The 14,287-nt window shown below is 32.8% G+C and overlaps 1 protein-coding gene across 6 annotated transcripts in view; it reads left to right on the top strand.

The window, feature by feature from the left end:
* Nucleotides 1–14,287, top strand: part of LOC110037678 (arginine/serine-rich coiled-coil protein 2) — a 46,273-nt gene that overhangs the window by 15,655 nt on the left and 16,331 nt on the right. For 5 of the 6 annotated variants that reach the window (XM_020742381.1, XM_020742377.1, XM_020742378.1 and 2 more), the window contains 2 exons: nucleotides 11,486–12,388; nucleotides 12,497–12,661. In XM_020742381.1, coding sequence (XP_020598040.1) covers nucleotides 11,527–12,388; nucleotides 12,497–12,661 — 1,027 coding nt within the window. In that variant the 5' untranslated portion in view covers nucleotides 11,486–11,526. Of the gene's footprint in view, nucleotides 1–11,295; nucleotides 11,405–11,485; nucleotides 12,389–12,496; nucleotides 12,662–14,287 lie in introns of all 6 variants that reach the window. The other variant, XM_020742380.1, reaches the window with a different exon arrangement.

Below are 14,287 nucleotides of genomic sequence, written 5' to 3'. Positions count from 1 at the left end.
CTATCCTTCACCCCACTGCTCTCTTTACTTGAGGATTGGTGAAGGAAATGATCATATTTGATGCTCAAGGGGATTAAGAAAGGAGCAAGCAATCATGACAAATAGGAAGGACACACAAGCAATCAAGAGGGCTGCATGAAGGCAATGAGTTGAAGTTAAAGATTATGGAAGAATCCAGAGGTAAGAGTAGGTTAAAGGCTCCAAACCAAGGAGGCTACATTTGAGGATTGGTAAGACTCGGTATAATTTGTTGCATCTTTTTGATGCACATTCTCTTGAACCAATTCCCACACTTAATCCATGGCCAAATTTGTACAATATGAAACCATACCTTTGTTATTCATTATTCTTTTAAATCTTACAAGTTTAGGGTTACTAAACAATTAAGATTGAGTGAAACTACCTATCTTTTAGGCAACTAAACTACTATCATTGTTAACAGATGACAATGATAAGAAAACAGTGGGGATCTTTTCTCATCATCTAGATGAACATTTCAATTAATTGCACAATTGTTGATCAAGACAATGGTAACAATTTGATCTCTACAATCCTAATTGAGAAATTTGGGTTATATAACACTCTACTCATATTTCGTTCTGCTACGTGTTAGATTAGAGACAACAAATGGTTTAGGTTTACAAAAAAAAAAAAAAAATGAAGCATGGATATGGATATGGACACGACATGATATGAGGACATGTCTTTTTTAAAAAAAAAGTATAACACAATATGTCATGGACATATTTTTTTATTTAATAAATGATTATTATTCTTAAAAAATATTTTTTTAATTATTTTTTCTTAAAGACATTACTAAATAAAGTATGCAAGAATAAAATTTAACTTGAATTATAAAACTTCATGCGTACAAAAATCAATTTTCAAAATTAGACAATATGTTTCAAAAGAATTTATGCAATTTATTTACTAAAATTTAGAATATCCTACGATTACACTTTATTCAATTAATTAGGTTTAAATTTAACTTTTAGAATTAGAATAAGTATAGATTTATGATTATTAACTCATTAAGGAGTAAAAAATAAATTATAATATATTACTTATAGAATTAGGGCTGCTTTAACTTCATTCGACTTCAACAAATTGAAGCTTAAACGCAAGTCAGCTTTGACGAGGGTTATTTGGATCGACTTCAACGAACATGTTGACTCTTGCTCAGGTTTCAATAAAGAAGTTTATAACTTTCACTTTAGCGTGTGCAGACTCGAATTCAATGAGCAAATGAGAAATCCAAAGCTCAATTTCGACGAATGCAGGTAGGATGGACCTCTGACACTCAACTTCGACAAATAAAGTGGGAACTACCAATGCTCGATTTTGACGAATATTGGATATGCTTTTGATGCTCGGTTTTGACGAATTTTATAGAGAGCTTCAATATGATGAGAGACAATGTGGCTTTAGCTATGAGGTATAATTTAGGGCTATACACATATTTATAGTTTTTTACTTCTCATGTCCCATTTTTCAATAAATTGTGTTGAGCTCATGTGATGTTTCCGGGTCCAAATCAAATTCAAACACATCTTGTAGTATCGGACAAATTTTGGGGCGTGTTAGAGCCGTGTCTGTATCTGATACGTGTTCAACACAAGTATGGAGCATTTTTAGAAGTTTCGGTGCTATATAGAAAACTATAAATGGAGGTGCTTGGAGCAAAAGGAAAAATCACAATCCAAGACACTAATCTTTATTTTGCATGCGGGACAGTTCTCAATGACACTAACCTTTTTATTGAATGATTTGGGAAGGTTTAAGATATTAAGTTGTTGAGTATTATATCACACGTTGGAAAATATGGTGCTATTACCTTAACTTGTATAACTTTGAGCCTAAGAAAAAAATATTAGGTTAAAATTTGAATTGAAGCTTAAACTTGAAGATCAAGTGCATCTTCATCCCTAATGTAGGAAATTTTAAGGTTTAGATTTTCTAATGCATATCTATAGTACATTACAATGAACTTGCAAAAATTTGTAGGAAGATATTTATTATTCCAAACTAATTATTAGCTATATTTGATGTAAAATGACAACATACAACAACAACAATAAAATCTTTAGCCCACTAAGTGCGATCGACTACATGAATCCTTTTTCTCCATTGCGTCCTATTTAGTATCATAATTTCATTTAATTCTAATAACTTAAGATCATTTTCTTACAAAATGTAAAATGACAGAATGGTATAAATAAAATGAGTTGAAAATTCTATGGCCTTCTTTGTCTCTCTTTTTTTCTTATCATGCAGTTATGGAAAAAATTCTATAATTTTGTACCATAAAGGAATGATTAAAATAAGGACTAAAAATTCATGCAATTGAAAAAAAATTTAGATTATAGAAAAAGCACTTGAGCAAACATAATCTTACATTCTAATTAATAAAAAAAGATAGAAGTAAAACAAATAAAAGAGAAAGCGTTGCAACGAGAGTGAATCCCCTAGAAAAGTAAGCATATGACTTATTGAAGGAGATAACCTCCATTAAAATGTATTAGACCTCTCACTTGTTGATTGAACTAAGTCATAGAAGAAGAATTTGCACATTCAATTAGAAACTTTATTTTGCCAAGAAACTCCTCATATCTCACGTACATATTTATAAATATAAAAGTAATTCAGAATTATTTCTAGCATGACGGTAAACTACAATGGATTCTTTAAAAGTAAAATTATTGCAACCGTATGTATTTATATTTGTGCTAGATCTTGAGACTGAACTAAATGGTAGGAAGTTAAGGAATGGAGGGACATTCGTGAAGGATCTGTAGGTCAATAATTATCTGAAAAATCGAGGATTAAGTTGTGGACAAACTTGTGAATCTACATTGTAAAAGAGCCACACATCACATCGTTTTTTATATTCCCCAAATTGCAATGGATTGAAGCTATAATCCTGTAAATATAGAATTGCAAATTATGGATTTCTCACGCCATTGAGAAGCTATATTACTACTACCTAACTTGATAAAAGATTTTCTCTAAAATTTTTTGTATTGATACCTTTCTAATTGATATAATAATAGTTGTTGAATTAATTGTGGATATGGATGTTTTTTTATCTTTATAAGGTACCTTTGGTATCTAACATAAATAGTGGATGTGATTTCATCATCAATATTGGCTTAACACATAAAATTAGAATGATCATTTGCTCACTTTAAATGATACGTGTTTCATGAAATTAGGTGGAGGAAACGGAGAGCATTCAAGGCAACAATGATTGCTTTTGATAGTTAATTTGATATGGTGTATTTCAAATTGGACTTATACTTGAGTTTTTCAAAATCTCTAAATTGTATGCATTTGTCCCAGTTCATTACAAAATTTTATACATGGTTGTTTTTCTGCTCGTTAATTTCTTGAGGTTTCATGTAGGAAATATTTTATGTTTTATATGAGCTGTTATTTTATTGATTTGTTTGAATTCCATATATTTGCTGTTCACTTCTACCGAGACTTGTACTATTGTTGAAATATGATTCGCAGCTTCAGTTTTGATTCATGGTTTAACTCTTTTTCAAGGTTTGATTCGAGTACTTGAACATGTTTTTGTATAAACTCTATTGATATACTTGTATGGGTTTTCGTGCAAAATTAAATTTTGTATCACTTTGTTATAATAATTTTTTTTTGGCATATAATGAGGTGTAATAGTCTTAATAGGTGGATAATTATTATAGATTTCAATTTTTTTTGGCATATCATTATAGCTATTTTTTAAAGTTTATTTCATCTATTTTCATGGAGAATTATAGCTCAATTCATTCTTATTTGTTTGCCTATGACCTTTATGAAGTAGATATTTTTAGAATAATATTTCCTTGGCAAATAATATTGGGCTAGAAAATTTTTAAACCTACTAAAATATTCAAATACAATATATTTATCATGTTTAAGGCTTCACACAATTATTCTATAGTATATTTAAAATTATAAGAAATACTTGTGCTTCATATAAGCTGTTGTAGGTTTTTCCTGAAATTGTTCACCAAAATACTTTAGCAGGTCCCAAGAAATTCCTTTATTTTATTTTTTCCAATCCAAAGATATCACAATGTATAGAAAATGATCTAATTATCCGGGTAGGAGAGTAGATGCTTTAGATTCGACTTACGTTAAGAAAGATTGAGGTAGACCTAGAAAGACTTGGGCATATTGTTTAAAAAATGTTCTTAATGTATTAGAATTAAATGAAAATATGAAACTCAATAGGACGCAATGGGGAAAAAAGATTCAAGTAGCCGACCCCACTTAGTGGGATAAAGGCTGTTTTTTTTGTTGTAGTAGTAGTTTTGTTGAATTATCTAGAATAATAGGTAAATTGATTTTGTTTATCCATTTTTTTATTGTAATAACTAATCTTGATGTGATCTCCCATGTATTGAAGACGATGCAAATTTAAAACTCGATACCAAATTTGGTTCATGGAATGTTAGAGCCTTTGGTTTTTAGTGCAATTATAACTGTGTGATAAAGAATACAATACAACAAACATACCAAAACTCACCAGACGCCTAATATACAAAGCAACCATTGACTATTGATGAAAACAATTTCTATGATCTCTACTAGAAATTTGGACAATATCTGCTGATGAAAACAAAAAAACAGTAGAAATTAATTTAGACAAAATTAGCTTCGTTTCTACTAGAGAATATGAGGAGAATAAGTTTTGCTGATGGTGTCTCTGCAGACTGAAAGCGTGCAGTGGTAAGCCAATGATGATGCTAATTGATGTTTTTGTTTAATGTTATTTTAAAAATTAAATTGGATTAGGTAAAAATCATGCAGTAATGCTAAGAACATGACTATGCAATAAAAGAGAGACTCTTCATATAAAAGGGTATTGATGCTGAGTGAGTATAATGAATATGCCGCCAACTAAATGAAGATAGAACTGTAGTAATGAGGCGAAACAAAACCTGTGTGAAAGAGGATGTGTTTTGCAAAGTATTCCGGTATATACATGCATTGTCATATGAGGTTTTTGGATGCTTAACATTGTTGAGCGAATGGAACTTCATTTCTCTACTATAGCTTCAAATAAAGAGGAAAATTAGAAATTGAAATTTCATGGTGTCTTTCTGTGCGAGTATGTGACCGGATAGTTGCTCAGAAATGATTTTTGCTAGTTTTTTAATGTGTTTTGATAGGTCACTGCTGTTATTGTCTGCTGTATGCATGTGATAAGATGGACATCAAAGCAGCTGTGTTTTTTTACCTTTGAAGATTCAATGTTTATCTAAATAGTCTTATAAATTCTCTCTGTGATTTTTCTTATTTTAGCCCCATTGGTCCTCTTAAGCCATTTTAAGTCAAATGGGTTTGTTTAAACTTTTCAAGTATCTGTGCCTGGAATTCTGGACTGTCACCAGCTCGCCACTCTTGAAATTGATTGGGACTATTTTGATATGTTCTTATTTATTTATCATTTTTGTCGTGATTTTTTCTTCCTTTAAGGCTTCTTTTAATCATCAATTATGACATGCCTGAAACTTCTGGTACGACGATGGAGCTGTTTTAAACCGGCAGACTATGAACTTCTGGTTTTGGTTAAGCTGATTAGGACCCATTTGGTCTTAAGGTGTGGTTGCCTGATGTGGTTGGATCCCATGCAGTTGGTTAGCTTGCATGTTTAACTGTTTGCTGGCATAACACCATTTTTGTGGACCTTTCAAGATGCTTGTGTAGACACCCATCTGAGGTGCTTTTTGTTGCACAATATTTTAGTGGAAGTGTAATTTTTTGCTGAGTAGGAAAAATAGTTATTCCTCTACAGTTTCCTAAGAACAAGTTACAAGATAAATAACAGTGGAAGGCCACGAATTAGGAATGCCACAAAATCAGCCACATATTCTCATGCTAGAAAAAGGAATCAAAATTTACTAACAATATAAAATTCTAAAAGAGAAGATACTATATATTGAGAATACTAAAATAGAAGATACCAAAATAAAAAATTCCTAAAATTCTGACACCCACCCCCCTCTGGTTGGAGAATAGATATCTATCATCCTCAAAATACTTACAAAAAGCTCAAAACTAGGCATAAAAAGTCCTTTGATGAAGATATTTGTTGTTTATTGTGCAGTCAGAATAAAAGACATACTAATAACTCCAAAATCATACTTCTCTTTTATCAAATGTCTATTAATCTCCACATGTTTTGTATGATCATATTGTATGAAATTTTCTGCAATGCTTATGGCCTCTTTATTGTCGTACAACTTCATTGGTATGTTGGGATCCGTAGCTCTTCAAGAATTATCTTCAACCACATCTCAATACTCAGTTAGCCCTAACCCTATTTTCCGCCTTGACACTACTACATACAACCACATTCTATTTCTTACTGCGTCATTCGACTAGATTTTCTTGGACACTAGTACAGTATCTAGACATAGATCTCTGCCAACAACTAAGCCAACCCAATTTGCATCAGTGTATGACTCTATGTTTTCTTGTATGATCTTTTGAAAGGGCACACACTTGTCTAGTGTGCTTTTTTTGGTATCTGAGAATCCTGTTAATTGCTTCAAGGTGTTTCTCATAGGATGAATGCATAAATTGACTTGCTAAACTCTCATTAATATTATATCTGACCGTGTATGTGATAAGTATATTAATTTTTCCACCAAATTTTTATACCAAACTGTATTCACCAAATCACCTTCCTTTTCATCTCCCAGTTTTGGATTAGGATCAATTGAAGTGTCTGCAGGCCTACAATCACTCATCCTAGTTTCCTTTAGAAGATAAAAAACATGCTTTTGATGGGGAGTAACAATCTCTTTTTTTTATCTAGCAAACCTCCATGCCAAGAAAATACGTCAGAGATTTTAGGTCCTTGTCTGATGAGAGAGAAGTTTTCAAACGATTCATCCATATGCGTCATCTCCGGTGAGAATTATTTACGTTAACATATACAATTAGTATAACTTTATTCTTATCTTTTGAATGTTTAAAGAGCATTGTATGACATCCTTGCCCTTAAGTATACCCATGATTTTTAACAAACAAAGTAAATTTCACAAACGATGTTCTCCGTGATTGCTTCAACCCAAAGAAAGGTTTTTTTAGTTTTTACGTTGTTGTGTCAAACTTCTTGCTAAATGCTTAGTGCATCGATGTACACTTCTTCCCTTAAGCCCCCATTGAGATATGCATTTTTTATATCCAAAAATGGTTGGGGCCACTCAAGATTAGCTGAGGTGATGGAAGAACTCTTATAGTGTTTAGTTTTACGATTAAGGAGAATTTTTCTAAGTAATCAATACCATATGCCTGAATGACTCCCTTGGTAGCCAATGAGTCTTATACCATTCTAGAGTCGTCAAAATTATACTTGATTGTGAACACCCATTTGCATCTGACAGTTTTGGTCCCTCTAGGCGGATCAACAAATTCCCACGTGGTATTTTTTCCAGAGCTTTCATGATACCAGAGTTGACCTGAAGCTAATTAGAAAAAACTCATGTTAGTACTAAAAAAAATTGACGATTACAACCAAATACCCACGGAATGAGAAATTACAACAAAACACGATACAAAATCGAACTACGGCTCAATCTGGGGGTGGTGGATGTCGGTTAGTTGTTCACAAAGTGGTAATAGGAAGCTAAAATGCGATGTGTTGCTGCATAGCAAAACAAGTGATTGGAATTTCATTGGAGGTTAAGCGAAGGGCTTGAAACTTTAACAACAACCATGGAAAGGGCTCATAAAATGATGGTTAGCGAAGGGGAAGGGTTTTGAACTGTAGGACAACAAGAAGTGCTATCCCGGGCAACAATTGAAATAGTGAGGCGAGGGTGAGAACAGGGTCAGCGACAAAGGTGGAGGGTTGGGATTGCGAGGGCAGCGAAGAGGAAGGTGGGAAGGCAATGGCGGCATTTAGAATGATTGCGGAGGAGTTGAATAAGGAAAAATATCTCCTTCTGAAACGAGCTACAGTCGGAGCTTCTCTCGATCTCTTGAAAGTAGATCACCACCATAGAGAGTTACAGTGCAGACAACTGTCCTAACATAAACCACCATAAAAATGTCTTCTAAACCCTAATATAACACATATGTAGAAAATGACTAAAACTGAATGAAAGATAATAGAAAAAAAAACATAATAAAGGAAAACATGACTGTTTTGGCTGGTCGTCTCTCGTCTCGCATGATATTTAATCCTGAGGTGCTATAGCAGCTATAGTACCACAAATATTCTTTGCGGGAAAAGCTCCCGCATCATTTTATCTTCTTGAAGACAATCTCCTTCCACTTAAAAATTTTTAAGCATCCTACACAATATTAGGAATCTCCATACAAGACAAATATGAGGTATAAACCCAAAAAATTGGTGAGATTTTCATAGCACATAATGAGACAGTAGATGTTGGGTGCAAGTCCTCACCCTCTTATAAGTAATAATGAGAAAATTGGAATTAGATTTAAGCGTTGAGTTAGCCTAAGGTTTAGGACTATGTGGCTCAGAATTTGAAGTTTAAGTGAACTGATGATGGTGTAAGTGTTAAATGAGGACATTACTTTAGGGGTTCATGGATTTTGGGCGGTGCAAAGGATTCTTAGACTTTCTTTTGAGTTTTTTTTTTTATTGCTAGTAGACAATATCAAATGGTGCTAATATCGTAGTTCTTTTTGTCTATTTTCTCTTTGTTATTTATAAGTTTATGAACAATATGAGTTGACATTTTAGGAAGGTCTAATCGTCTTCAATATCTAAAAAACTCGACTCATTTTATATTGATACAGTATAAGCTGAATTTTCAGGTTAAATAGTCAAGTTTGGAAATACATTATTTTTTAAGACTTCGATTTGAAAAAAAATCCTGGAAAACAATAGTCGACTATTTGTTTTGCCCCCTTCCTGAACTTGAGATTGAAATTCAAAGAAATGTGACATTCAAGGTAACAAACATTTATTTAAAAATATGATTAAAACATTTATACTTCTTTTGGGTATCTAACAAACAATCATTTTTTAGCTTGAGGTTCAAGTTTTCCTTGTGACTCTGAGTATGAACAAATGTAATATACCCAAATAACTTTAAGGTAAATAAGATGAGAACTGATTGTTGGGTAACTTTTATGAAAAACATTAAAAGTTAGTTTAAAGTTAAAAAACTTTATTGGATGTTCTATTTATGAGAAATACATCATTAAGAATGACTTCACCCCAAATAATAATATCCCCTGATTTATATATGACAATTCCCAAACTACTTTAAATAAGTTTTTATTTTTTCTTTCAAACATACCATTTTGTTTTGTGGCGCCGACACGTGTTTTGTTAAACTATTATTTTTTTCGGAAAAAAATTGACCCATAATATTTTTGAAATATTCTCGGCAGTTATCACTCCATATTATTTGAATAGTTTTTTAAAACTGTGTTTCTATTATGCTGTAAAAGTTTATGAAAATTACTTTCAATTCAAAATTTTCCTTAATTAAAAATACCGATCTTAATTTTGTGTGATTATCAGTAAATGCCACAAATATTTTTTTTCCTGAATATGTAAGAGTTTTACAAGGACTCCCATATATCACTATGAATTAAAGTAAATGTAGTTAGTTTGTAAGTTTGGGGAGGAAAATAGACATGATAATGTTTAACAAACTGACAAATTTCACATTGAAAAGCGAACATTTTTATTCTAAATAAACTAGGAAACAAGTATTTTCAGTACTGAAAATTATGATGCCTTAACTTTTATTGTGATAACATATTATCATTGTCTTCGGAAGTAAAAACAAAATTTAAACATGTATTTTAACATTGTCTTTCAGGTCTAGTCCATCTTCAAAATAATAGAAGTCATTTTTATCGCTAGCATTGCTAATTATCATCTCAGTGATCAATTCTTGAACCTCACAATAAGAAGGTCGGAAATTGGCTTTGCACTGATGGTCAGGGGTAATCTTACTAATAGATAACAAGTTACAAGATAAATTAAGAACATGGATCACATCATGAAGAGTTAACAACGTAGTGAACCCGATAGTTCTTGTCCCGAAAATTACTCAGAGGGAACCATCGGTGATTTGACATCTTTATTACCTGCACAAGGTCTATGTGATGAGACCAATTTACAGAAACCAGTCATATGATTAGTTGCACCAGGATTAATTATTTAAGAAAGAATAGAATTATGAATAACTCCTAATAACACAGTAGCTTGAGAGATACTGTTTTGTACTATCAAGTAAGACGAAGTCAAGGATAAGTTTCGGATTGAAATAAATTTTGTTGTTGCTCTATGTGCTTTTTTGTGAAAGGGACTGAATCCATGTTTGTGAAAGGTTTAGTTTTTTCAGCAGTGGCTTCATAGGCTAAACTTTCACTTTTTATAAGTTATAGTCATGCTATGTTTTGATGTGATATGAAGTGTTTGGGTGGTATAAATGTAAAGGTGAAGTTTAGATGTTAGATGTGTAGATACATAAGAATTATGTGTTATGTATTTAAATGCTCCTTTTTTTCCTCTAATTTTGTCTGTGAGCCAGAAGCATTGGCAATCCTATCACTTTTTGTTTTTTTGCTTCAATGCCAGTTGTAGCCTTACCCATCATTTAATAATTTCCAAATTCAATGCCCAGGAGCTTTTTCTTCGCTCTTGTTTGCCACGTAGCTTTGTTCATTTTCCTAGATTCTTGATGTGCTAAACTATCTCTTCTTTACCTCCACCCCATACTGTTCTTTCCATGTTGGTCTCCTGCTACCCTATTCCAATTTTGTAAACCATTTTGCTGTTTACTCGCATCTTTAATTTTCCTACCACCAATAATCCTGATTATTCATTTGATCACCCAATTGTCCCGAGTAATTTTAAATGCATTATTTGTTAACATTTTTTTCGCCAGGAGACTCCCTTGACTGATCCTGTTTTTGAATTGAATCACAATGAAGAATTCTGGCATGAGAAGTAATTATCCTACTAGAGGATACTCTGTTAGCTTAATTTTCTTCTGATGGCAGCCATCTTGTTAATTCAAATTAGATATGGTTAGTCCTTATTATAAACTCATTAGTTTGGAAATCATTTTTTTTTGGTGTAATTGCACTTGATTATTATGATATTATGTAATTTGTCCTTTTTTTGAGTCCTTTAATTTAAAAAAATCTCACGGAGCACTTTAGTCATTTGATTTTCTGGCTAAACAACCGAAATAGGTAATCTATGGTTAATTTGGGTTAATTAAAACAAATTTACTGCTGTGAAATTTCATCTAAACAAAGTTCTTTCTTCACTTTATGAAGGGTCCCATTGTTTGAAGCCGTGCTTGGTAGCAATCTAGGTTCCACTATTCAACCACATCCTTTGTTTTCTTTTTTCCCTGCCACTCCGGCTCACATAACTACATTATAGGTGAAATCTGCCCTGAATGGAAATAACACTTAATTGGACTGTTTAGCATTCAGAGATTCTTATATGCTGAGTCTTTTTCAGGCATTCCTAAGCGTGAACATCACAACAGTTCAGGTAATTCCATGGCAAACAGGCATAAACTATCTGATGACAGAGACAGGAAGTATCATGAAAAGGAACCTGTGAAGGATCCTGGCCATAGTCATTCTACCAGAGGGAGTGATTCTTACAGATATTCTGATAAGAAAACTAGTCGAAGCTCTGCTAACTACCAGCACAGTGATGATGGAGGCTACCATAGGCTTGCCAATGATGAAGACAGAGATTCTAACTGGTATTCAAAGGATGGCAGGGAATTAAGAAGTGGCCGTCTTGATTTTGCCAAGCATAATGACAGTTCTGAGAGGTTCAAAGAAATTAGTCGAAATCCAGATAGAAATGTTGAAAGGTACGACTCTAGAGAAAAATATGAGAATTCTGGACACAGAAGTAGAGGCAAGGATAGAGAAGAGAATGCTCCTGATCATAGGTATAATGAGATAGAATCTTCGAGAGCTGCCATTGGGAGCAGACAAATGAACTCAAGAAGAGATAATAAAAGGGGAGATGAGCGGGATAGCCTTAGAGAAAGAGATGATAGAGATGAGAGAAGAATGCACCACCGAAGCCCAAGTGATTGCAGGAAAGAATATGTGTCCAGTCTTGATGACAGTAGAGGACATGCCAAGGATTCCTTTTCAGGAAGGGAAAGTGCTGTGTATCGACAGAGAGAAAGTCAGAGAAAAGAAGTTGATGAGCAGGATTATCAGGTACAGAAGAGGAGATACAATGATAAGGACACCAGAAGATACGAGGAGAAATACCCTCTAGATCATGATAAAAATAGGACGGAGAAAAGTGATAGTTATCTTGATAAAAACTCTAAAGCAACTGAGGAGCAAAATTCTTCATCAAAAAGGTTGAAGTCAGGGGAATCAGATAAGTGTATGTGTGGCATCTTGGAACTCTTTTTTTTTTTTTTTCTTAATTGTATTTTATCACATAAAATTTCTTAAATTGTAACTGCTGTTGACTATTCTAGTTTTATTTCAGTTCCACGAAGTATGGCGGAAGGAAAATCGTCAACAAGTTCAAATCAACTTAATGATGGGAAGGAGAAGTTCACGTTTGGGCAGACTAGCTCAGCCAATAACCATGCTGAACCTGCTCAAGATTTTAATGCAGCAAAAGTTGCTGCTATGAAAGCTGCGGAGTTAGGTGTGCACAGTTTTACTAATTCTTTTTAACCACCGAAGTTGAAATGTACAATTTTTTATGACGTATTTTCTCTTGTTACCGCCGTTAGGCGTTGCAAGTTTGTATTTCCTTAGAACGGCTTCTTAGAAAAAATGATTTAGTTCTGTTATGCGCTGAAGAAGCTATGTCAATATTTTGGATATCTATATCATTTAACCTTGTAGCTGGTTACTACGAATTCTTAGACTTCATTTGGTATGACAGTATAAATGATATGGTTTTGCTATCCTAAATAAAATTAAAAAAAACATTTTAAATCCAACCACTTTTATAATTAATTATACACGGAAAATAGTATATTTTTTTCAAGCCTAATTTTCTTGTAAATTAAGTAAAATTAACCTAAAAAAAGTGAACAAAACAAATCCTAAACCGTGGATTAGCTACATAGTCTTATAATAGTCAAAAGGTTGACAAATTTTGGCCCACATCTATTTTTACCGTTTCCCACGTAACTTGAGCACAAAGTTGTATTGAAATTTTTTTTAAAAAAAGGAATAAATATTTTATAGATTGAAAAACAGCTCATATTTCCTAATTCCAAATCATACATATCTCGTTGCTTGGAGAAATCATTGGTGATGAATATGCAAGTGCAACTATAATATAAATATTTATTAATTCAATTTTAAGTTGTGGTCATAATTTTCATAAAAATTAATGAAAATGTTTTCCTCCTTGTTTTTGACATTTTTCATATTATTGGTGACTATTATTTTTAGAGCCAGTGATGAATTGTGGAAGCTTGACAGGCTTATTTATGCAGTGTGGGTAAAGGCACATTGGATGTTGACTTGGCTAAATACATTTTGGGTGGAATTAGGCTCCTCTTGTGAGTAACCATTGTGACTTGAGAATTTCATCTGCAAGTGTATACTTCAATGGGGTTGATTAGGTCAACTTTTTTTTGGAATTGGGGGAAACAAAGTTGTCTTTATTCGGGGTTAATTCTTACATTTTGAAGTTGAAGTATGAGATGATTAGTGATTTATCATGTTCTAATTATTTCAGGTTTGTTATCTTATCAGTGCACAAATCAATTATACTACTTCACCTATTTGGAGGATACACCTCAAATTCTTTTGGTCTAATCTCGAATTAAATCGACCCAATTTTGATTTGAGATTGATATACTTATTAATATTGCATTTAACTTGCCCATGTATTGAGGTGCAATAGGGATCATCAGCAAGTCTAATGGTGAACATCCATGCATGTGGGGCATGGCCCTCATTATTCCTAGTTATTCATCAGTTTTGACCTGTGGCTCCTGTAATGAGTATTTTGGGAGAAAAGTTGTCAAACTATTGAAGCATATCACCTAAGATCTAATATTTACTCACCAAAGTCCTTAGGGAATTGCCTCAACAAGAAAGACAGACATTTTTGAATCCTCTTTACAATTTTAAAATATGGTAGTCCAACTCGGAGAAGATAATGAATTGAAGGAACTAAATTTTCTTGAAGCAAGTGTGTTTGATTCTCTAATGATAATGCAAACTAGTGCTTAAATTTGGGAAATAGCTTCAAGACATCAAGCTAATTCTGTGAAAATGAAAGGAAGATAATTAGTAGAATTTTCATTTG

Source organism: Phalaenopsis equestris, unplaced genomic scaffold (genome assembly GCF_001263595.1).
Source record: "Phalaenopsis equestris unplaced genomic scaffold, ASM126359v1 Scaffold223304, whole genome shotgun sequence".
Taxonomy (NCBI): domain Eukaryota; kingdom Viridiplantae; phylum Streptophyta; class Magnoliopsida; order Asparagales; family Orchidaceae; genus Phalaenopsis; species Phalaenopsis equestris.
This window is presented reverse-complemented; position numbering and strand designations above follow the sequence as displayed.